The sequence below is a fragment of the Gopherus evgoodei genome, chromosome 7 (assembly GCF_007399415.2).
Source record: "Gopherus evgoodei ecotype Sinaloan lineage chromosome 7, rGopEvg1_v1.p, whole genome shotgun sequence".
Lineage (NCBI taxonomy): Eukaryota > Metazoa > Chordata > Testudines > Testudinidae > Gopherus > Gopherus evgoodei.
The window spans coordinates 109998894-110022870 of record NC_044328.1 but is presented as its reverse complement, the minus strand read 5'-3'; the positions used below and the strand labels follow the sequence as shown (position 1 = coordinate 110022870).

At 45.3% G+C, this 23977-nt stretch overlaps 1 protein-coding gene across 8 annotated transcripts in view; it reads left to right on the top strand.

Moving 5' to 3' along the window:
• Positions 1-5823: 5823 nt before the first annotated feature.
• The window catches only part of SLC41A3 (solute carrier family 41 member 3), a 37804-nt gene continuing 19650 nt past the window's right edge, over positions 5824-23977 (top strand). Inside the window, exons 1-4 of one of the 8 annotated variants that reach the window (XM_030570072.1) lie at positions 5824-5949; positions 8340-8512; positions 11380-11529; positions 11863-12179. In XM_030570072.1, coding sequence (XP_030425932.1) covers positions 11889-12179 — 291 coding nt within the window. In that variant the 5' untranslated portion in view covers positions 5824-5949; positions 8340-8512; positions 11380-11529; positions 11863-11888. Of the gene's footprint in view, positions 5950-8339; positions 8513-8823; positions 9018-9955; positions 10001-11379; positions 11530-11559; positions 11729-11862; positions 12180-15546; positions 17957-23977 lie in introns of those variants that run through there. The other 7 variants (XM_030570073.1, XM_030570071.1, XM_030570070.1 and 4 more) reach the window with 7 other exon arrangements.

Genomic DNA, 23977 nt, shown 5'->3' with positions numbered 1-23977 from the left:
TCAGCTCCTCAGAGAGATTTCCTTAGCAACATGCTTCTCAAATCTGAATGGAACAAGCTATGTGACACACAAACTTGAACTGTTTCACAGTCACATGCTGGCTAGGCTCATTGCTTATCTCACGGGGTGTCCTGAGAGTATCAGCTGCTCCAACCCCACATGGGATTATGAAGAGGTAAGTAGGGAGCATGGCCAGCTAAACGTCTTCCAGGGTGTGGGATCCAAAAAGACCCTTCTCCCCTCAATCTTTGAAGCCTGAAGACTCTCAAGATGAGAAAAGGGTTTCAGATCCATTTTCTTTTTTAAAGCTAGATCACCACTATGGCTGGTCTAAACGCTTTGGGTAAAGTCTGTCTGTGTAGTTATGCTGATCTGTCAACAACACATGTTACTGACATGTTTAATGGTATTGAATAGCCCCGTTGCTAGAATATCTAAGTATCATGTACTAAATTAACGGCATCTTAATGTTTGGCTGCTAATGGACTTTACACATCTCCCCTCCTATCTTCTGTGCCCCTATCCTGAATGAGATCATTTCAGGCAGTGGTTTTCTCCCTCAAGGAACAAAGCCAGGGCATTCTTCTGGCATCATTACAGAGGGGAGGCTTGTGCACAGAGATGAATCCTTTGCCTTGTGGAACAAGCCAGAGAAGTGAGAGGGGAATTTAGTCTCTGTGGCCCATTCAGTCTTTCAGCTTTTCTGCAAATGCTGCTAGGAAATTGCAATGGGGCCAATTAGTACCAATTATCATATGGGCACCTGTCCATGAGACAGGAATGGAAATCCACAAACTCATTTCACATGGGCCACTGAACAGCATCAGATTGTAAAGATTTCTAACCATTCCTGACCTGGGCCAGATTTGAATCCCTGACCTACAAATGACAGGTTTGGAATCCCAAGACTATGAGTCTTCCAGTAAATCAGCATGCTGGACAATATATCCCGCTGAGAGTGGGATTGAACATGATGTCACGCTATGCTGCTGCCATCTAGTGGCACATTGGTACAAGTTTCCCATGTCACCTGAGTATCATAGAAGAACAAATAAATTCATGTGGGCAACAAAATGGGTGGAAATCACACTAAAATCTAATGCCCTGAATGTATTACATGCATGTGTGATATACAATAGGCTTTATGATGTACAGTCTTTTGTACATTATTACATTAATAAAAACAATATTGACAGGATTTTTTAACTAATATTCATGGAGCTTATCATCCTGTATTGGGCCTTATCTGTGTTAAAATTAATTTACAAATTAAATTAATTAATTAAATTAATTAATTTACAAATCTAAACTAAAATCAGAAATGAGAAGTATAAAGCAATAAGCCAGATATATGTTGCTGCACATTCATGTGGTCTATCATGCTAATAATGATAAATATTTAACTGCCCCGCTCACTGCAGTGTATTTTGTTTTTTGCAATTTTTGGTGGGAAGGAGAATTTTCCAAGGGGACGTCTAGAAAACTGAGCCAGCCAGCATGCCAGCTCCATTCAATCACAAATACAAGTTAAGCAGGTGGAGCTGCCACATTGCTCTGAAGACAGCATACCTACATAATCCACATTTACCCCCTTCCTGTTTTGACCTTATTGATGACTCAGACACAAACCTCAGTCTACACTTTCTCTCCAAACTTGGCTGTTCCTAGAGCTGTCCTTCAGGACAACCTCTGGCCCAGTCTCAAGTTCCATCTGTTCTAGTCCACATGCTAGTCATGATTTAGCAATAATTCCACTACTCCTTCTTGTAGGACTCAAGCACCGGATAACAAGATACCTCAACAGATGATCCTACACAGAATCCTAGGGTCTGATACACCATTAAATACTGGGAACCTACTCAGTGCTGGGTCTGGCCCTTTCTCTAATGAACCCTGATCAACCAAACAGCTCACTAAGATACAGACATGGTTACCCAGATAAAAACTTCCTTTTCAGCTCTTCCAGTTTCTATGGTATACACAGAATCTCTTTCTTGTGAAAGTGACAGTGAGGTGACAAAACTTGTTGATGACATACCGCCATTTGAGTCAGTCAAAAACAGAGACGGCTGTGAGGAACTTCAGAGCAGAGCCGGTGGAAAACTTTCCGCTGAAAAGCTTTCCACTGGAAAATGCTGAAATGACAGAATTGAAACGTTTCATGGAAATATAGTATCATAGAGTTTAAGGCCAGATCATCTAGTCCAACTTCTTGTATATCACAGGCCATCAACACCACCCAGCACCCATACACTAAACCCAACAACTGAAATTAGACCAAAGTATTACAGCCCACAGGAGACTAAACAATTATGTGCCACAGGCAGAGGACAGGAGAGCCCAAGGTGCACCAGTGCCCAAGGCCCCTGTAAAGGGAGGGAAATAAGTGAGATATACCCAGATAATCCTGGCAAGTGACCCACACTCAAATGCTGCAGAGGAAGGGGGGGAAAAAAACCCAAGGTCACTGCCAATCTGACCTGGGGAAAAATTCCTTCCCAACCCCACATGGATATCAGTTAGACCCTGAGCATGTGAGCAAGAACCAGCCAACCAAGCACCTGAGACAGAAAAAGCTCAGTAACACTTCAAAGCCATAGCCCCCTTCATCCAATGTCCCATCACCATCTATAGCCATCCCTGATGCTTCAGAGGAAGGCGATTTAAAAAAATGTTGATTTTATTGAAATTCTCACAGAAAGCAGGTAGGTTTCCAGCCAGCTCACCCAGCCACCTCCCCGGGCTCTTTCTCTTTAAACCTTTCAGAAGAATGAAAGGGTCCTCACACCTCCCAGGCTCTGCCTTCGCTGCAGAGTTAACACAAGCTCTGATTTGGGTGTTCCCCTAACCTCTCTCCTATCCACTCACAAACCTCACACTCGAGTTCCTGGTGCTTTAAACCCAGACTAGCTGGCCTGAGTGGGGTTAGATCTTAGATTCTGCTCTCACTTGGGCTGGTAACCCGCCCACTTCGCAGTGAGGATGCAGGCTAATTACTTAAGTGCTGATAGTCCTCCAGTATGTTCCCACAAATTCCCCTGTGCTCCCAGAAGGACAGACCAATTCTCCCAAAATTCACTGGGAAAGAATCATAGCACAGCTCATCTTAGTGCAGCACAAAGAACCACAGGCTAGGCCCCCAGAAGTCCTAGTGACATACATGAGGAAGTGAGGCCCCAGTAACTCAGGTATGGTTTTGCAGTGTGGCTGCTCAGATGCAAGCTAGGTTAACCTGGGTGCTCAAACCCAGGTGCTGATCACCTGAGTTAATTCTGCAGTGAAGACATATCTTATCTGTAAAGTGCCTTTTGAGGTATCTCTTAAGTAGACTCCGGCTAGCTAGCTAATGCAGGCTTCACTTTTACTGCCTAGGGCAAAAGAGATTAATCAGAGAAATGTTTTTGATAATATGGGACCCTGAAGTGATCCTGGGAAGAAAATTATTTCACAGCAGAGCCAAAGGGGCCTCCTTTGTCAGGGTGGGAAATAATATAGAACAGAATAGAGGAAAGGGCTGATAGCTTCCTACCCTCCTGGCTAAAGTAATAGCTACCAGGAAAATTACTTTCCAGGAGAGGAGCAAAAGTGGAATATTGTGAATGGGGGAATAAAGAGCTTATTAAGCACTAAGTGAAGGCTCTGTGGAGGGAGCAGGGAGAATAGAAGAGGTCAGAGGAGAGAGATGCTACGGGGTGGAATCCTAGCTGGAAGCAATCCTCAAACTCCTTCATAACTCTCAAGGCTGCTACCCACACTCTGGTAGGACTATGGAAAAGCAGCATGCAGTAATTCTAGGTTGGTGGGGACAGAGAACAACTTGGCATAAATTGGCCTCCTGTCTTTGCACAATTAGATGAACACTGCCCAAGCTCTGCTATGAGCAAATGATGTGCCATTCTTTCTGGAGAGCAGCTAGAACTCTGATTGCTCTCGCTCCCACAGGAGCCAGTCCAATAGATACGCTGCGCTGGATTGTGATAAACGCAGGGTTTCTGTGACACTAAGTTTCAATCCAACCACTACCAGCCATTTTACATGAACCATGATCTTCTTGACCATGTGGGAGCTAGGAGGGTGAACTTGTTTCTATCCCAAATGACTTTCTTTATTACCCTCCAAATGAGAGCCATCGGAGAGCAGGGCCACCCAGAGAATTCAGGGGTCCTGGCGTCTTCGGCGGCGGGTCCTGGAGCAGAAGGACCTCCCGCCGCTGAAGACCCGGAGCAGAAGAAGCTCCGCGGGCCCGGGCCCCATGAGAGTTTTCCAGGGTCCCCGGAGCGAGTGAAGGACCCCACTCCAGGGGTCCCGAAAAACTCTCGTGGGGGCCCCTGCAGGGCGCGGGGCACATTGCCCCACTTGCCCCCCCTTCTGGGCGGCCCTGTTGGAGAGGATGCATAGACTGGAGGGAAGTTCCAGTGCCTCCGGAAGGCATCCGAAACCTTCTCTCTCACCTGTCTCTGTATCTGCTCCAGAATTTTTTGTGTTTTCAGTTTTCGATAGAAACCGATACCCAGTGTACCCTGCTTGTACTCTATCCTCTGAGAGTTTACTTACTGAGATCCTTGAATATATCAGTTTTCTGCTTAACCCTCAGGTTTTATTTCAGCTTGATGGAACTCCCTCTACTTGACCAGAAAGGTCTCCTTCAGCAGGGGTCTGCTCTTTGCTCCTTGGTGATCTCTGTACACCAGCACAGCAGTGGTGTCTGCATTTAGAAGAATGCACTGACTGTGGCAATGATTTTTTGAGACTGATCAGTGCAAGATGGACTGTTGTGAGCTCTAGCAGGCTGACGTGAAGAGCCTCTCTGAAACAGTCCATCTTTTTTGCTTTGGCTGCTTACACACGCTCCTCCAACATAGCAAACTGGAGTCAATCACCTGGAGTCTTTCTAGGTCCCGCAGGGCATCTCTTTCAATGGAAAAACCTCTTGGATGCATAAACTGCCTTTGCTATTATTAGCTGAAGGGTGTTGCTGATCAGGACACAAAAGACCTTGAAGAAGATGGTGCAGCACTATGACAGCTCTGCTCATTCTTCTTAGATTCCAGAGATTCATAATTGGCAAATGCTTCTCTTCCCCAAGACCCACATTATAGACTCCCATAGGAATCTATGTTGCCCGTTCCCCTTTTCAACATATACAAGAAACTCATTGGAGAGGTGGTGATATCATTGGCTCCTGATATCCAGCTTTGCATCTCTTTGTCATCAGCTACAGTCAACACCATCACACAGATGTCTGACTTTGGCACCTATAAAGTCCTCTGCCCGCCATCAAACAATATATTTCTTGTCCTTATGCACAGAATCTAAACTATCACACACAACTCCCTTACACAGAACACTAATCTCCTATAGTATTGATTCATAATACTGTTGTAGCATTTCTGGAAACTGTCATGATTTGCACCAGTACCATAGAACACTGGAGTATTGATTTAATCTATGTGCTGAAACCAGTTCTGACTTTCGTAATAGTGAAACTTCTCAGGAGACTTCTCACTTGCTCTATAGATTCTTTAGGTTCAGCTGTAAATTGATAGCATAATAAAAGCTACAAGTCTTAAAATGTCTTGTCAAGACCACTATTTTTAACTGGCACTTCATCCCTCAGCTTTCCCCTGAGGAAAAAAAAAACTTTTCTGACACTGTAAGGGAGGCATCATTTACGAAGAAGATAAGACACACAATAATGCTCAGTGTGCTGAAATTTAAGCCTGATCATTTTAGAAATGACGTTCAGAAGTAATGCCTGGTCCCAGCACAGAAGCAGCTGCAGGGTTTTGTTACTGTCACTTGCAAAGGCTCACAGAACTCAGATTTACCCTGCTCAAACCATGGGCTCCCAGGCCAGGAGACACCATTCTGTCCTTATGAAACCTTTAGCATAACAACCTAACCTCCAGGACGGACTTCGTTCAGATACAACACAGTTCTGGCATTGAGGTAATGATTCTAAATCCCGAATTTTTTTGAAAATTTAAACTGCATGTTTCAATCGGTTTGCATGAGTGCAATGATTAAACATGCTTAATGGGATTTGCGTGCTTATATGCCAGGAGTAGTGAAAATATATCTCTAGCACATTGACTCTAGAGAGGGTTGAAACAAATATCAAGGAGAGAAAAACCTGCTCTCACTGAAGTCAATGAAGTCAGGATTTCATCCAGGAAACTTTAAACATGAGGGATGTAAATACTTTTAAAAATGAGGAAATTTCTTTCTCCCCTTCACAACGGCAGCCTCTCATTCACTCAGGCCAGTGCTGAAAGTTTTAACTTTTAACAGCATTTATTATAGAATCATGGAATTGTGGGAGAGAAAAGTTCTGTTAGATCCCATCTAGTTCTCCACCAAAGGGCTAAGCTACACGATTGCTGCCTTCAGTATATTTTCCAGTGCTTTGTCCAGTCTAGTTTTAAATGCAAATGTGGCTTTGATTACTTCCTTTGAGAAGACTTTCACGATGTGATAGATCTCACTGTCGGGAAGTTTTTCTTGATATCCAACTGTTTTACTGTCCTAAGGAAAGAAATGTTCTTGGATGAAAGAAACTTCAGCAACTGCCACGTTCCCTTTTTGATTGTACTTGGCCAAAGTCTATGTTTAATGGAGTTTTTCTACTCTTTTTTTTATCTACTATTTTTATTATCTATCTTAGGTACTTATATGATCCCCATTACCATAGTATCTGAGCAGCTCACAAAAGGCTATATTATCCTCACAGCACTCCTGTGAGGAAGGGAAGTGCTATTATCCTCATGCGACAGATAGAGAACTGAGTCACAGAGAGACTTGTCGTTCTTATTATGCTTATCAATTTACAGCTGAGCCTCAGGAATCGACAGAGTAAGTGGGTAGTCTCTTGAGAAGTGTTATTGGAGAGGAAAGACAGGCCTGGGTCTAGCTTGTAAATGACTGTTGTGTGTGTGTGTAAACGTACTAGCACTTATATTAAAAGGTAACTAGTTAAACACGGTGTCTTGTTGTTTTGTAAATTATTGTCATTATTTTGCTGCGTTTTCCCCTGTTTTGTGGATGGCTTTCTGGGGAGCTGGGAATTTGTGGTGAGTCTTTTAACCGTTACACGTTTCTCCATTTTTGTCTTATGCCTCTGTTTCCTTTGAAACTCATTCTGCATCCCTTACTCACCTCAAGTAGGACTTTTTCATGCACATAGCTCTTTTTACGTTTAACTTTTTATTTTTCTGTTTGTCTTTATCTCTCATTAAAAAGGTCGGCAACAAGCATTTTGGGGGCAGGTTCACAGCAAAAAGGCCATAATATTTGTAACCCTTTCCAGTCCCTGATATACAGGGAAAAACCCCTTTTCCTTCAAATCCTCCTTAAAACTCACTTCTTCTGGGAACACACTGTTAATCTGTCAAAAAGCTGTTGCACACCTATCGTAACCAATACAAATACTAACTGTGCTTTAAGCTGCAGAGCTTCTACAGATCAGTCAGTGTACCTATGCCTGGATTGTTTTGTCTGTGTAAACCCTCACCCTGCAAGTCAGTCTGTGAGTGAACCCTCTGCATCTGCACAGACCTCCATTAACTTCAGTGAGGCATAGAAGGGTTCAGGGATCTACTGAACAACTTGCAGGATGAGAGTCTTCAACTGTAAATTCCTTGAGGCAAGAATCATCTCTCCTCCTCTGCGTTTTGTACAGGGCCTAGCACACTGTTAGTGATTAACAAACAATTAATAATAGCTGCCATACCAGAGCAGAAAAATAGACCATTTAGTCTGCTGTTCTCTCACCAACAGTGGCCAAGACAGAATGCTTCAAAAGCAAGATAAAGCCCTCTCTTTTGTGATATACCTAATAATGCTAATATATCAGAAGCAAAATCTCCTGGTGTGAGCATAAGATTTTGAAAAAGAGAACTCCTGAGTCTTAATCATAGTTCTGACGATGGACTCAGTCTATGGTTTTGAGTCACAATCAAGGCAAACATTTAAAGGCAAATTTTTTCAAATGTAGATGCCTAAAGGTAGTTACCAAACTCCACGTTTAGATCGGGTCTACACTACAGACTTACATCAATATAACTATCTTGCTCAGGGTTGTGAAAAATCTACACTCCTGAGCAACCTAGTTATTACTGACCTAACCCCTGGTGTAAACAGCGCTATGTCAGTGGCAGTGTTGACATAGCTACTGCCTCTCCTGGAGATGGATTAACTACACTGACAGAAAATCTCCTGAAGCCCTCTATCACCTAAGTGAAAGCACCCTGACTTTGAAGTGCTGGGCACCTGCAGGGCCTATTGATGTTAGTGGAAGTTAAGGGCACTGCATAACTGAAACATAGGGTCTCTCTTTTCAGGTGTCCAGGCATGGTTTTTGGAGCGCTGACATTTATGCACCCAGCTTTGCGGGGACAGGGCCAGAGGCTGTGCACTGCAGACAGCGCATGGACTAACGCCCGGCTGGGAGCTGCATTGCAGACAATGGAAGAGGGGTCTGGGGACGACGTGCACTGCAGGGTAGCAGCAGTCAGTAAGGAAGTTGCAGGGTCGGCTGCAGAAGTTGGGGGGGTGGGGGCTCGTACTGGATTGCAGATGCTACCCGTGCCCTGGCTTGCCTTGATGGCTGCAGGCGGGCCAGCGGCACCACCGCAGCTTGCACCAGTTGTGGCAAAGCAGAGGCTATAATTGCAACGTGCATGCAGGCCTGCGGCAGCGGCGCTGAGACCGGGCCTCCCTTGCCCCGTGCCTGTCACTCACCGCCCGCCGCTCAGCAGAGGAGGGGCAGGCCTTTCCCAGCTGCTGCCGCTGTCTTTTCCGCTCTCCCCGGCGCCCTGCCGCTGCGCTTCCGGCTGTAACGCGCCCTTCGGGCGGCGGCAGAGCCCGGGCTCCGGCTCCCGCCGCTGCTGCGAGCCCGGCTCCAGATGTGGCGCCCTCGCCTCCTTCATTTGCATATTGGGCAGCTGCGCGATGCCCCCCTCTTCGCGGGGCGAGAGCTAGGTAGAGGCCTGCCCTGGGAGGGGAGGACAAAGAGCCTGGTGAGTGCCTGAAACGGGGGCGGGGCGTGCTGGGTCAGGGTGCTCCCTCCCCCAGCCGCTTGCTCCAGGGCACTGGAACTAGGGGTGCAGGCTCCCGCACCCCCTGGCTTGAAGTGATTTCCATCGTATCCAGGGTTTAGAGTTTAGTTCAATTGATCTCAGCACCCTCACTGTACAAATTGTTCCAGTGCCCTGGCTCCAGCTGTGTTCCACAGCTGTATTTCCTACCCCTTAGCGGTGTGTACCCTCCTCCCACACTGTTTTCTCTAGGCAGCGATGCTTTGGGCCAGTGGTTCTCAACCTATTTACTGTTGTGGGCCAGGTACAATACTATCTGTATGGACCTGAGGATGTCAAATGGTCTGCAGCTGTGTGCTGATTGGGTCACAGGTTAAAAAACACTGCTTCAGTCTAATCTGATTTGATGGGTTCAGCGTGGGTCCTGGGCGGTGTTGGTGGCCTGCAGTACATAGGGGATCAGACTAGAGTGGTCCCCAAATTGGGGGAGAAACATCTAGGGTGTGTGGTGGGGTCTGGATCAGCTCACATGGGGGATGGGGAGGGAGCACTACCCAGTCCCGCTCTGTCCCCAGCTCTGCTCCGGCCCCCGGCCCCAACTCCTGTCCTCAGTTCAAGCCCCCACTCCTGGTCCACGCTCCCAGCCACAGCCCCGCTCCTGGCCATGGCTCTGCCCCTGGCCCAGAGGTTTAGGGGGGAAGCACAGACACATTCCATTACTGGTAAGGGGAAATATGAGAGGAAAAGTTTGGGCACCACTGGACTAGATGGTCTGGTCTTCCAAGGCATCTGGCCTTACACTCTGTGACTCTCCAGATGTTTGCCAAGCTGAGAGGAGAGTTCAGTGCTACCTTAACTAGAGGAATTTAGGGTTGGGATGTATCTGTCTGAGGCCTGCATCTCATGCATTCGATCCACAGCTCTCTGAATTGCAGATCGCGAAACATCAGCCAGCCAGTGACAAGGTACTGGATCAGACCAGTGGGATTGGGAGTCAGTTCTCCGTAGCCTCTGTAATGCGCCTGCCAACATGGGGGCCAGTTAGTGCCAATTTTGACATGGCCACGTGACCAAGGAGCAGGCTGAGACCAGTCTATTTCAAATAAATGTCACATTGCACTGTTATCTGCCACTAATATGGCACTGTGGTTAGGCGTGGTAGATGCTTTGCAGACAGATATGACCTTGAGCAGGGCTGTCCTTAGGCATACGCAGCTGTGTTGGGCACCCTAAAATTGCGGCACCAAATTGCCCCAAATTTCACGATGCCCTAGGTAGCTGCATGCTGCATACATGGAAGCCCTGGCGACCAGCCCTATCCCTCAGCTGGCCCCCCCGCAAGGGGCAGGGCCATCCCTAGGGGGGTGTGGGGCCCCAGACAACTCCCTCTGTCCTGCCTCTTACCCTTTCCCCCTCCTCTGCCTCTGGCCTGACCCCATTCCGCCTCTTCCCCCAGCAACCCCGCACTCACTGGCAGTGTCGGGAAGCAGAGCAACCTGGCCCCAGCCCACTCTACTCCTTCAGCTCCCATCTGTGGTGCTCCGCTTCCTGCCACTGGTGAGTGCAGGGAAAGGATCAACCCCCCTGCCCCCGGCACTCACCAGTGGCGGGAAGCAGAGAGACACGGCCCCAGCCTGCTCCGCTTCCCTTGCTCCGGCCCCAGTCATGTCACTCAGGTTGGGGAAAGGACTGCCCTGGGCTCTCACCAGCGGCGGGAAGCAGAGCGTCGTGGCTGGGAGCTGGCAGAGTAGAGCGGGCTGAGGCTAAGCTGCTGCGCTTCCTGCCACTGCTGGTGAGTGAGGGATCCTTTCCCCCGAGCGACACAGTTGGGGCCGGGGCGAGGGAAGCAGAGCGGGTTGCTCCCAGCCCTCTGCTAATCCCTGGGCCACTCTGGGCCTGTGGGGCCCCCAAAAGTGGCCCCCCACAGCTCCTGCCTCCCAGACCCTGGGGGAGGGAAAGGCTGTGGAGGGGCTGCATAGGGCACCCAAATGTCTAGGGATGACCCTGACCTTGAGATCCCCATATTTGTATGTGTTAGGATAGGTGTGAAAGAATGGTATAATGGAGATCTGACACATGGTCAAATAAAAATCAGCTCATCAGCTAGTGAGTTACTCTGTGCTGTAATATATGTTTGTACTGTACTGCCCCCCAGAGCTGGCGCTAGGTATAATCAGACTAAACAATTGCTTAGGGCCCTGAGCAGGTCAAGGGCCCCCATATTAATTATTAGTATATGTTGTGGGAGGGGGAATCTCAAAATACTCCTGCTTAGGGCCCCCAATGGGCTAGCATTGGCACTGCTGCCCCCTACCGGATATAATATGTCTGTTTCCTATACCAGGTAAGGTCCTGAGCCTACAAATTGCTGAGTCTACCTCTGAGTCCCCCTCTCGTAATCATTGGGGAAACTCACGGAGTGTGGGAAGCCAGCACATCCATGGCCACAGCACTGGATTGCAGTCTCCTTGGCGAGTGCCTGGCCTTTTACTGAGTGAGTTTTGGAATGCATGGCAGCAGGTGTGGCATGACCCCGTGCCAGTGCAGGGACATGGGATTATGGCGAGGAAAACCAGTGGTCTGGAATGAGAGGCAAAATGAAAGTCTAAGGACCGATACTTGGATCAACTAATAATCTGTGCCACTGCTTGGAGGAGGAGGTGGCATTTTGCCCTAAAGCTGATGGGAAGGAGGTAATTGGGGTTGAATACAAAGGGCTCCTCTCCAAAAAAAAAAACAAAAAAAACAAAACAAAACAAAAAAACCTAATGAGTTTCTCCCTTTTATCACCTCTCACTTTGGCCTGTTTCTTGTCTTGCATCTTCAGAAAGCCATTGATTTGCGAGGATCAAGATGAAAGAGGAGGAAGCTCGGCAGCGTAGGAAGGAGGGCAGGACGAAAAATGGAGAGCGATCCAAGCATAAAGCAAAGAGCAAGGGTAAACACAAAGACAGCAGACTTGGCAGCCGGGAAGCAGAGAATGTCCCTTTGGTCTCACAGCAGAAGCAGCCAGCCGAGGGGAAAGGGCCCATGGCAAAGCTGCAGGACGAATCAGCCATTGCAATTGGCCTGCAGGTGCTCCTGCCTTACCTGTTAGCAGGGCTTGGCATGGTCTTGGCTGGGATGGTTTTGGACTATGTTCAGGTAAGAGTAAAAAGCTCTTCTGTATGAGTGTGTGTGGTGTGCTGTTACCAGGCTTCAGAGGTCCTGCCTTTTCTCCCTTCCTGGATATGCACAAGTGAAAGGGTTACAGCAGGTTGGGTGGATATGGGAGAGAAGATCTCCCTTCATTTTGGATGTTCATTTCCTTCCTCACCCCCAGATTTAAACCAGCATTACACAGCTACTTCTGCAGAGTGCTCTGGCTATCTCTAGGTGAGGCCTGTCGAATGTCTTCTCCTGCAGCTCCCTTGGAGATGAAAAGCATCACTATGGTGCTTCCAAGCCCCAGAGCTCCCTAGTGCTGTTCTTAGTGCCAGATGCAACCTGCTGAGCACCAAGTTGCTCTTCATGTTTGTTTCTAAGGCTTTCTAATGAATGACTTGGGTTGCTTTCCAGCCTGTGTAACATGTTTTCTGTGAGAGGCATTACTTAAAGTCTAAGTTCTGATTAGGTTAAGAACTGATTGTAGGAAATTTTCACTTAGACTTACAGTTCACATCCCATAGTACAATTAAGAGGTCACAATGTGTTGTTACTAATGGGTAATGCTTTTTCAGCTTTGCATTCCTATTTTTCCTCCCTGTGTATTTGACTAGCAAGCTATCAGGTCAGCGTGCCCCTTTGTTATCTGATATGGTGACACTGAAAGCCCCAGGCTGGTATTGACAACTTTTAAAAAGGTGGAGTTATTTCTCTTCAGTCCCTTGATTACTCTTGTGGCGTAAGGAGATCAGCTAGGACCTATAGAAGCAAAGGAACTTGCTTCTTAAGACTGGCACGGTATCCTTAATTCACCAATTGATACCAGATACTGCAGCACACATTATCCACTCTTGTAAGAACCCTCCTAGAACAGAAGATGCTATGTGTCAATAGCTCAGCAGAGGGCCTCTTAATTTAGAATGTCCTTTTTGATCCTGGTTTTGTCTCCCCCTTAATGGAGTTTTAACATATAGCGGGTTTGGTTTGGTTTTTAAATTTTAATCTCTATTTTGATTTTTTTCCTTTTTTATTAATAACTGATATTTAGTATAAATTACCTTTTTATCTAATGTTCACACAACTGCTTTGCAAATCATGTATACAGTGGTGGGTCAAGTGTTTCCTGAAAAGCGGTCACTTCTGGGGAAGCACGTGCCAGTTGTTAAACAGTTGCACAGCAAGGACACTCTGTAGTTTAGAACAGGAAGTGAAAATACAAACTATTAATTACATAATACCCTTCCCTCTCATGCCAAGTTCCTAAGCAGTCAGGGAAGAAATCAGCCCAGTGCAAGCTCACTTGTGGAAAGACAAGTGCTCCAGCTGCTAGTACTTGGAGTCCCCCTCCTTTCTCCCCACAGACAGACTCACTGCTGCTTGGATTCTTCTTCCCTTTTCTGCCTCCCCACCAGCCTAACCTATCCCAAACCACCTGTTGCTGCTTCTGCTGAATGAATAGGAACTCAGCATTTCCCTGGTGCTCCTTTCTGGCCTCCTCCCCTGTTCACCCGTGGTCTTCCTGCTCCCAGCCCACCTGGATGTAAATGCTCCCTGCTCTCCTTTTTGTTGCTGCTCAAATAGAGAGAGAGAGATAAATACATCACAAATGAAATTGAAATGATTTGCCCCAAACTGGCAGTGAACTAGCAGTATCAGTACTGTTCTTATTCCTGGACCCCACTGGTGCTTAAGAGCCTTGCCCTCCAGTGATCTGAACATGGAGGACAGGAAGGTGGCCAGCCATAGTGGTATTAACAACACTTTTGGGGGACAGCTTGTGCTACCACATTCTGCCGCCACGATAAGTCTCATCCAAACAAAATGTGTTTAAAATCTTGTTCTTTGGCATTTTGTGTCTTTCCCTGTGCTCCTCTTAGTGCTTCTGATTTTCTTGTGAAAGTTATTCATTAGAAGCCCCGGTCAGGGGTAAGAGCCCCACTGTGCTAAGTGCTGTCTAGGCACATAACCAGAAATGGTTTTCTGCTCCCAAAGAACTTTAGTGTAAACAAAATATTGCCTTGTGGGACAGTTTGTGCTGGAAGGGGTGAGGCTCTGGATATATGATTCTCTATCAGAGGTTCCTTAAGTGTACAATAAAAAAAGCCGGTGTGCAAACATGGGCTGCCTAAGTTAACTGTGTTTTCTGCCTGGCGATTTGCCAGTTGAATGCTTTTCATTATGCTTGCTTAGTAATGGAGCGTGACAGAGAGTGATAAACTCATTCACCCCAGCTTGCTGAAGCTTTAATATAGGAGATACTAGCTATTATGTCACTTTACGGCACCTGGGTCTTTCAAACAATCTGATACTTTCCTTATACTAACGCTGTTGCATATGAACGAGCGATTCACAACGTACAGTGACTTTTTAGGACTGTGTATATTGATTATCTGCATCATGCATGCGAACCCCTGAAATCCTGAGGTTGCTGCCTAGAACCAGTCCTGCATTCATTACTCAGTTGACCTCAGACTTCTGCGTGGAACCAGAGCTTCATCTTATTACCTTGAAGTTGTTGGTGGGAAGAAGCAGACTGGGTTATAAAACCCATTTTGTAGGCATTGGAGAGAGCTTTTCTGTTCAGTATCCCCTGTTCCCATCCCTCTGAGCTCTCCTCCAGCAGGGAGGATTGAAATGACTGCCCTTCTTTGCTTCCTGACAGCCACCATATGCTGCTATTGATGGAGTCCCAAATCCCACTGGCTTTGAGGATACTGCCTCCCTGCATTGCTCCTGGTCATCATCTGGGAACAGCAAAGGACTGAATCAGGAATCTGGAGCCAGGACTCTTGCTTTGTGGCCTGTAACACGTACCTGGAGATTCTTGTGCAGCCAAACCCTATAGACTTAATAATTGTGTGTGTGTGTGTGTGTTTGTGTTCGTGTGAATTTAGGGCTGGGGAAGGTATCCACACTCCCAGCCAGTGTAGCGCTGGGGACAAATACTAGTTCAGAATCCGTGGCCCATGTGTCCTTAAATCTCCTTGCTGAGAATGCCTGTTCAGAGGCCAGCTAATGCCAAATATAGTAATGAGGGTTTTTCAATGTTGATTTTGAATGCTAGGAACTGGACTGAGACAACCAACTCTTTGCACTGATCATCAAACAACTAGCAATTTCTGTCACTACTAACTGTCTGGATTTAAACCAGCAACTGATCAGTGAAAGGCTCAGTATCCAATTTCTAATACCTCAGGCTGTCCAAACTCCCTTTCATTACAAATAACTTATATAGAACCTTTTGACCCCAAGACCCTAACATGTCATCCAAATTATTACAGAGAAAGATGAGTATAAAGTGAAGATTTAAAAAAAGACTTTTTAAATTGAAATCAGATTATTTAAATTAAATTGTATTTTTAAAAAACCATTTAAAAATAATTTTGAAATTTAAATATTATCTATTAAAATAATTTAAATTAAATACAAAAAAGTACATTCAGTAGTACATATTTGGTGCCAACTTTGAAAGAGAGAGAGCCACTGAATTGGTGGCAGCCACTAGCTAAGCACCTGAGAGTAGAGTTGTTACGTATTTAAGCCAACTTTTGACTGCAGAGAGAATATTTTCTTCATTTCAGTTTATTCAACTCGTTCAGTTCAGTGACTAGTTCATTCAAAATTAAGAAGCCAATTAGGAGTTGAAAAATCAGGAAAGCTTGTTATTTTCTCTTCCAATTTACGTATAGAAACTAGGTGAGAGGATGAGATCTACTAGTTCTAAAATCTTGAAGGACACAGCGATCAGAAATAATCGGTTCAATTCATGAACTGCAGATAATACTTCATTTAATAAACAGGTTAGTTTTAAATGCAAAATACGTTTTGATAAACTTTTTGGTATGCTTTTTCCCCTTGTGTTTCCAGCACATTTATTTAATTAAAACAAGTAAAATGCAGTTTTTTAGCATTTTGATTGAATTTGCATTTCCATCCAAATAGGACTTGACATAAATCACAAGTAAACTAAAGTTAATCACCAGACAGTGAATAAGAAATGAATCAGTTGCCATTTTCAAAAATTATAAAAATGAAGAATCTGAATAATTGTACATTAAGCTATATAATGTATACAGCTATAGTGTACCCTCCTGGTTAGTAGAAAGAAGCACCAAATTTAGAGTAAACGCTATATTTAGTTGCAAATCAACATGGTTTAATAGTTATCAACCTGTGAGAATCACTTTTCTTCAGGAAAATAACTGAAAAGTACAAATTCAAAACATGATTAAAATTGATGATTTAAATCAAGGTTTCCTATTTTGCTGATTTAAATTAATCCATCCTGTCACAGAGGATCCCTGACAAAACTCCTTCCAAGATCTATTAACGCCCTCCCCCACCCCCCATGTTTGGATAAGTTTGGATCTGGATTTGAGCTTTACAATTTAGGCCCATCTCTACAAAGAATGGTACAAATTTACTAGCATAAATGGGCGCAACCACACTGAAGTCAATGGGCATATGCCAATGACTTTGGCCATGTATCTTTAAGCAGGAAGCACTGAGGTGAAGCCACCTGTGGGGCGGAACGCAAGAGCTATTCAGCAGCATACAGCAATGCTGCACTAATCTTTAGGACAGGAAGTGAAAGAGCATATAGTAACTATTGGAAACTTCTCCCTTCTTTCCCCATGGTCTAGTGAGATTATAGAGCTGCCTTAAATAAGCTCCTGCTGTGACTTTTATCTTGGTCTTTGCAAGGTAGCTGAAAGTTGACGTGATGACAGCAGATAAGGGTATTCGTCTTTGAAGCTCATTGGTTGGTTCTGTGGAATTTTTTTAAGTCAGTCATTCAGAGATACAGCTGACATAAGCTGATTATTCCTTCCTGAGCTTATACACCACAGACGAGACTGGAGAGAGGGGAGCAAAAAGGGGGTCAGGCGGGGCAAACGTTCTCTCACAGCCAGTGCAGCTTTGCTGCCTTTCCCGATGGGAGCTGGGTAATAGCCGGGGTTGTAACAGACGTGGACTCCTGCTCTCCGCGACCTTGAGGGAAACCAAATGGAAACCTGGATATTAATTGCCCCACACGTTAGCCTTGGAACGGTGAGAAAAGTTCAATGCCCCACATGGTGGGGCTACTTCAGCACCAGCTTATATATTAAACCATTGTATCAAAGGCAAGCCGTGTTTTGCGAAGAAATGTAACCAGAGGAGAAAGGACACTTGTGCCTTTGAGAACACTGAGAGATTCCTGCATGGCCTGTCACTCTTATGCCATAGCCTGAGGAGCAGGTCTTTCTGGTTTTTGCTGAGCTGGGGGAAGCTGGAGCAGGGTGGGATCATCAGTATTTACCCACAAACATCTCAGAAATCTTCCTTTCTTCTCTTTTAAATTCTTCTGGATGTAACATGGAGAAAGAGCTTCCATGAGGCTCCTTGCAGTCTGAGCTCAACCAAGTCAAGCTGATTTTGGAAGATAAGCTTGCTTGGTTCTCTGGAAGGGAGAAGAAGAGGAAACTAAAGGACTGTGGCTTCACTGCTAGGTTGGGGAGAAGCTGGACATGTGATGCATGTGAGTTCCTGGCTTTTTTTTGTGCTCTGCCTGTTTGAATATGGGTTAACGGCATTTGATCATGGTGGTCACTCAGCTACAACTGGAGCTGTGCTTCCATGGGAAGAAACTGAGAGGTTTCACCTGCAAGCTGACCAGGTCGGCTAATGGATTTCTCCCAGAGACGTCCTTCTCCATTGCCTCCCAGATCTTTGTGCCATTCCTCTTGGCTGGTTTGGGCATGGTGGCTGCTGGCCTGTTGATGGATCTTGTTCAAGTACGTATGTGTGATTAAGCAGCTTGGTAGCAAGGGGCTGGTTTGCCTGGGTGACCTTGCAATATGCATTTGTAATTTGTGTGTCTAGTAAGCATGATTGCCATCGGATCCTGCCCAGGCTAAAGAGCATCCTCTTTGTGTCAATATCTAGGAACCACTCTTCTTAAGTTAGGGTCTTTGGCTTTGTATTTAGGGATGGGCAGCTGGACAGACAGTACCCTAGGTCCAGTAGAGGAAGAGTTCCTCCCATTCTGTGTCCAGCCACACACTTTGGGGCAACTTGTATGAAACGGCACCAGGCCACAGTACTGGGATCAAACAAATGCTACAGCATATTCACCTATTGTACGATATTCATTCTGTCCCCCGGGAGATCACCAGTGAGAGAGTTCCAGGTCAGAGCTGTGTTCACATATTCACATTTGGAACCAAGATTATCATTTCAGTTCTTCGATACTAGAGGTTATTTTCATTGATTATTCTTCAGTCTTGAAGGCACTCAGCTATCTTGGTGATAGGCACAGAATAAGAAATAACCAGACTAGAATCTAAATGTGTCTGGGCCAGATTCTGATCCCATTTTCTTGGGTGTAAATTCATCATAACTCCCTCTAACTTCAGTGGAGTCATGCTGGATTTACACTACTGTGCCCGGGACCAGAATCTGGCCCATCTAGCTTTCCTTTGTACTGGTGGCACGAATAGAAACTCAACATTTGATCTTGTTTGGATACATTATGTGGGTGGATTTGCAAATCAAAATGTTGGTACAACTTCCGCTGCTTTCAGACTGTGTCCCACTGTTATCTGCAGTGCTCAAAAGCAAGCTGGAGTTCATAGGATTCTCTGGCACTTGTACCCCAGCAGGAGCCAAGTATGAGCACTGCTTTATTTTGGGGGTGGGAGGTCTTGCTCTGTCACTTGGCCAAGGAAAATAATGGTGCAAAGAATGAATTGATTCAAGGGAATATGATGTGAGGAGCAGCAAAGGAAGAATGGCTAACTGCTGCTGTACTGTGCCTAACAACCTGCCTGTGCTCTGCTCCAAGGCACAGACCTACCTTTTAGTCTTAGAGGAGCTCCTCTCCTTATTCATCTCTCCTGTGCTATATAATACTTAGAACTTATCTGCAGCCTTATCTTTCAGAGCTGGAGACAGACATTAAAATACTAATCCTCACCAAGCCCTTGTCAAGTAGGTAAATTGTAGGCTTTGTCTACACTAGAAAATTGTCGGTTTAACTACATTGGTCAGGGGTGTGAAAAATCCACACCCCTGAGTGATGCATTTAAGCCAAACTAAGTCCGTGTATAAGCACTAGGGAAAATTCTTCTGCCGACCTACCTATCACCACTCAAGGAGGTGGATTATGTGCACAAACAGGATAGCTTCTCCTGTCGGCGTAGGGAGTCTCTAAACAGAAGTGCTGCAGCTGAGCTGCTTCAGCATTTTAAGTGTAAACGTTCCCTTAATGTAGAATGTATCCTTTAGACTTGCTGGAAAGCAGGGCCATGTTCAAGAACATTGCTGTACCTTTCTCTAGGTAGAAAATATATGACACGTATTTGAGGTACACATTCCAACATATTGTACATGTGGTATAAATACCAGACTCTGTATTTAATATATACTTAATTTATTTACACATTAGGGTCTTAGAAACTTGCACAGGATGGTGTTGTGCATTAAGCAAAATAATGGGGGAATGTTTCTAAGTTAATAGGAAAAGCAACCATTGGACAGTGGAATTGACTCCCAGAGGAGGTGGTTAAGGCATCATTGCTGCTAAGAATCAAAAATATTAGAGGAGACCGTTTCTGCAATAGATTGCAGTATTTCTGACCCGAAGCATTCATAAATCATAAGTTGGACCCTAAAACATCATTAGATGACTTAAAAATCATGAGATTTCAAAAAATAATATGTTTGGGGTGCTTTTTATTTGTGTTCTGGTCTTTGAGCCGGCAAGATTCATGTTTTCTAGCTTTTCTCCGTAACCATGAGGACTAGAAATTTACTTCGTTTTTAAACAGGCTGAGATTTTGGTATATTCATGTGACCCCAAGAGCTGTGGTCTTATGGAAAATACCTCAAGACTTGCCATGAAATTGTGAGAGTTGATAACATTGAGATTCATGGACCCCAGGGGCCCTTTCTAGCTCTCATAACTCTGACTCTGTGCCCCGCCCTTTAGCAGGAGACAGTCTGACACTCAGAAATCTGCTTTTAAGGATTTCCAGTTACTGCAACAAAGTACTTTTCAGCATCCACTTATTTACCCTTGTTCGAGAGATGTGAACACACACAGACATTACCACCTCGATAATGGAAGTGGATGGTGTGTAGTGAGTGTATGTGACTTTACTTACACTGCCCTTGTTTCGCCAAAGAGCAGCGGAGTGGCTCTGTGCTGGAAGCTGGGACTGGCTATATATAATTTTCAGGGCCCTATCTTGCAGTAAAGGGGCATGCAAAGGCATGTGCCTCCTTCTCTGGTCCTAGTGCCAAAAGACTGAGAGGTGAGTTGCCACTCCACTCCATGGATTATAAGTCTGCAGGGAACCCCCAAAAGCACAGGGCCGCAAGCAGTTGCTTAACAGGGTACATTCACACAGCAAGCGGTGGCTCGTGGCAGCGAGTCTCAGAGCCGCTTCTAGTGTTACAGGGCTAAAAACAGCTATGTAGAAGTTGCAGTTCAGGCTGTGAACCCTACCCCGTCCCTCGGCTTCGGAGCCCATGCCTGACTGTGTACACAGCTACTTTTAGTGCCATAGCATGAGCCCAAGACTGTAGACCTGGACTCTGAGACTTGCTGTTGCGAGCTGCCCCTTGCTGTGTAGACGTACCCAGGGAGTCTTGCCACTGATTGCAGTGGAGTAAGAATTTCACTGCCAATATTTTTCAAGCTGTGAATGAGTGAGGGGAAGAAGGAAGGCAGGTGGAAAGTAAATGCCTTTGTATTGTGGCTGCAAGCACCTCCAATTTACTTGGCTTCCTACAGAAGCCATGGGGATGGGAACTGCACCAAGCAATGCTTTCTATTTTTGGCTGCTCTTCAAGATAACTCCTTTATTCCACTTTGCAAGCTTAGCCAGGGAGAGAGGCCACACTGTTTCTTCTGAGCATCAGCTGATCCATGGTGATAACAGGTTGGGAGAGGAAGTTGCCAGATGCACTCCATGGGTCTTTTGAGATGATAGAAAAGCAAATACAGTCAAATGAACAGCTCCCAAATCAGAGGCTAATACACCAGCAAAAAAACTATAGTAAAAGTAACTGCTTTTTGAACTGCATCCCATTTGCTTTACCAGGTTACCAGCTAAGTAATAGCAGCAGGACAGAGGAATTAAAACATGTAGGTAAGGGAGAAATGAACTGTTCTCAGCTTGAATTTGAAATCGATTGTAGAGTCAATGAGACCTGTTTTGTACTCTGTCACTCCATTGTACATTTCCTGGAATTGTGCACCTGCTTATTTCAGGGCTGAAGTTGGCACAATGACGGGTTCCGAATGTTAAATGATAGCACATCTGAGATGTATGCAAATTAATCTATTTATACTTTAAATTAAACAGAATTTGTATTGAGGGCCAAATCTTTAGCTGTGCTTGACACAACTAGAGGGGCTGGGAAGGTGGAGGTAAGTCAGCTTTATGCATCCCCAGTGAGTAGCCTCAAGGCTGCCCTAGGATGCCCTGACTGATAGCAGCCCCTCAGAGTCTGTTCCTCCCTCTGGGGATAACCAGAATGTCTTAGTGCTCTAGTCATGCCCATGATGTGCTCCCTGAACTGTGGCTGGAGTATGGCTTAGAACTGCTCTGGCTAGACACCTCCACCTACCCCACAGGAATTCCCAGCCAACTTGTTGAACTGGCTTCCAGATGGCTTTGCACTGCTAGAGAAGCACAAACCTTGCAGACCACAGGTCGGTATCTGGCCCACTAATGTTCCATTAATGTGAGGAATCAAGTTTGATCCAGGAGGATTGCATTTCAAGCATGAAAATTCAGGAATAAAGCTTCTCTTTCATCCTCAGTGAGATGCTGTCCAGATTATAGCCATATGCGTGAAGTATTTTTCATCTTTTGTTGCTTGTAGTACATGAGATTGTTAGCCCTGATGGGGATTTTTATAAAATGATTTGCTTTATGCAGTGTATTATGTTTAAGTTTTTCTGCTTCGATTAGTTTGGACAGTGAAATGCAGGAGGTCAGTTTTATTTTGGGTTTTTGGTGAGTTTCGCTTCCTAGTTTCGTGACATTAACACAGTGTAGGTTTGCGATACTGCAGGGCATGTTCATGTTCCTCCTAAACTTGTTTTCAGTTCACTTGGAGTTGATGGGGAGGGAGGAATCATGAAGATGTTACTATTCTTAGACTCATTCCTGAAGTCTTTATTCAGGCATCTCCCTCCCCCCACCCCCCACACACACACACTTGGGCTGCAGTCCTGACCTGCTGCACCCATCTGTTGTTCCAGACCAGCTGCCCAATCCGGCTCTGCTAATGCACCTCAGTCCTGACCTGCTGCACCACACAGTATTCCAGCACAGCACCGGCCAGCTCATTTCAGTTTTGATCTGTCCCCAGTGCAGATGTGAAGGGCCCCTGCCCTGCTTTTGGTCCCATACCCCTTTGTAACGCCACAGAATCTAGCTGGAGTATTCCACCTGGGAAGTTGTCGCTGAGGACTGTTCCTCTATATCAGTGGTTTTCAATCTTTTTTTCATTTGCGGACCCCTAAAAAATTTCAAGTGGAGGTGCGAATCCCTTTGGAAATCTTAGACAGTCTACGGATGCCCAGGGGTCCGCAGACCACAGATTGAAAACCACTGTTCTGTGTTAAAACTGGCTTCAATCTTTGTGTTTGTCAGGGTCTCTTTCCCACTTTGAACTTTAGCATCCAGAAAGTGGGGACCTGCCTGTTCCCTTCTAAGCTTAATTCCTAGCTTAGATCTTATTACGTTGCCACCAACCCAAAATATAGTGTTTGGGTACACTCTCTGTCCCCCAAAACCTTCCCTGGGGGACCCAAGACCCAAACCCCATGGGTCTTAAAGGGAAATAAACCATTCCCCTTCCTCCTTTCTTCCTCCCAGATTCTCCCTGAGAGAGAGACAGTGATCCTAACACAGAGAGAAATTATCCTTTCCCTCCCCTTTCTCTCCTTTCCCCCCACCAATCCCTGGTGAGTCCAGACCCCGTCCCCTGGGGTCTCACACAAGAATAAAAAAAAAAATCAACCAGGTTCTTAAAAGAAAAGCTTTTAATTAAAGAAAGAAAAAAGTAAAAATTATCTCTGTAAAATCAAGATGGAATATGTTACAGGGTCTTTCAGCTTCACCTAGACCAGAGGGACTCCCCCTCCCAGCCTAAGTATACAAGTTACAGCAAACAGAGTTAAAATCCTTCCAGCAAAATACACATTTGCAATAAAGAAAACAAACAAATGCCTAATCTGCCTGCTATCTAATACTTACAGTATTGAATAGAAGAGACTTTTTCAGAAAGATTGGAGAGTCTGTATACATGTCTGGTCCTTCTTAGACCCCAGAGAGAACAGAGGACAAAGAAAACAGCACAAAACAAAAACTTCCCTCCACCCAGATTTGGAAGTATCTTGTCTCTCGACTGGTTCTTTGGTCAGGTGTCAGCCAGGTTTACTGAGCTTGTTAACCCTTTACAGGTACAAGAGACATTAACCCTTTACCATCTGTTTATGACAGTGTTTCATTCAGTTTAGATTGTAAACTCTTTGTTCAGGTTATACAGCAACCTGCACAAGGGGGGCTAGCCCAGGATGGGGCTCCAGGCACTACTGCAGTACAAATAATAATCATTAATACTGCCCTTGGATTCCTGGCACGTTACCAATGAGATTCTCTAATGGGGGGGAAATGAAGTGATCTGAATATTGTTTTCCTTTTTTCCATTTTTTCATTTTTAATTAATTGTCTGTGGACCCACAAAGTAATTCATATAAAAGATACAATATGTAAAACGAAGCATTGCCAATCATA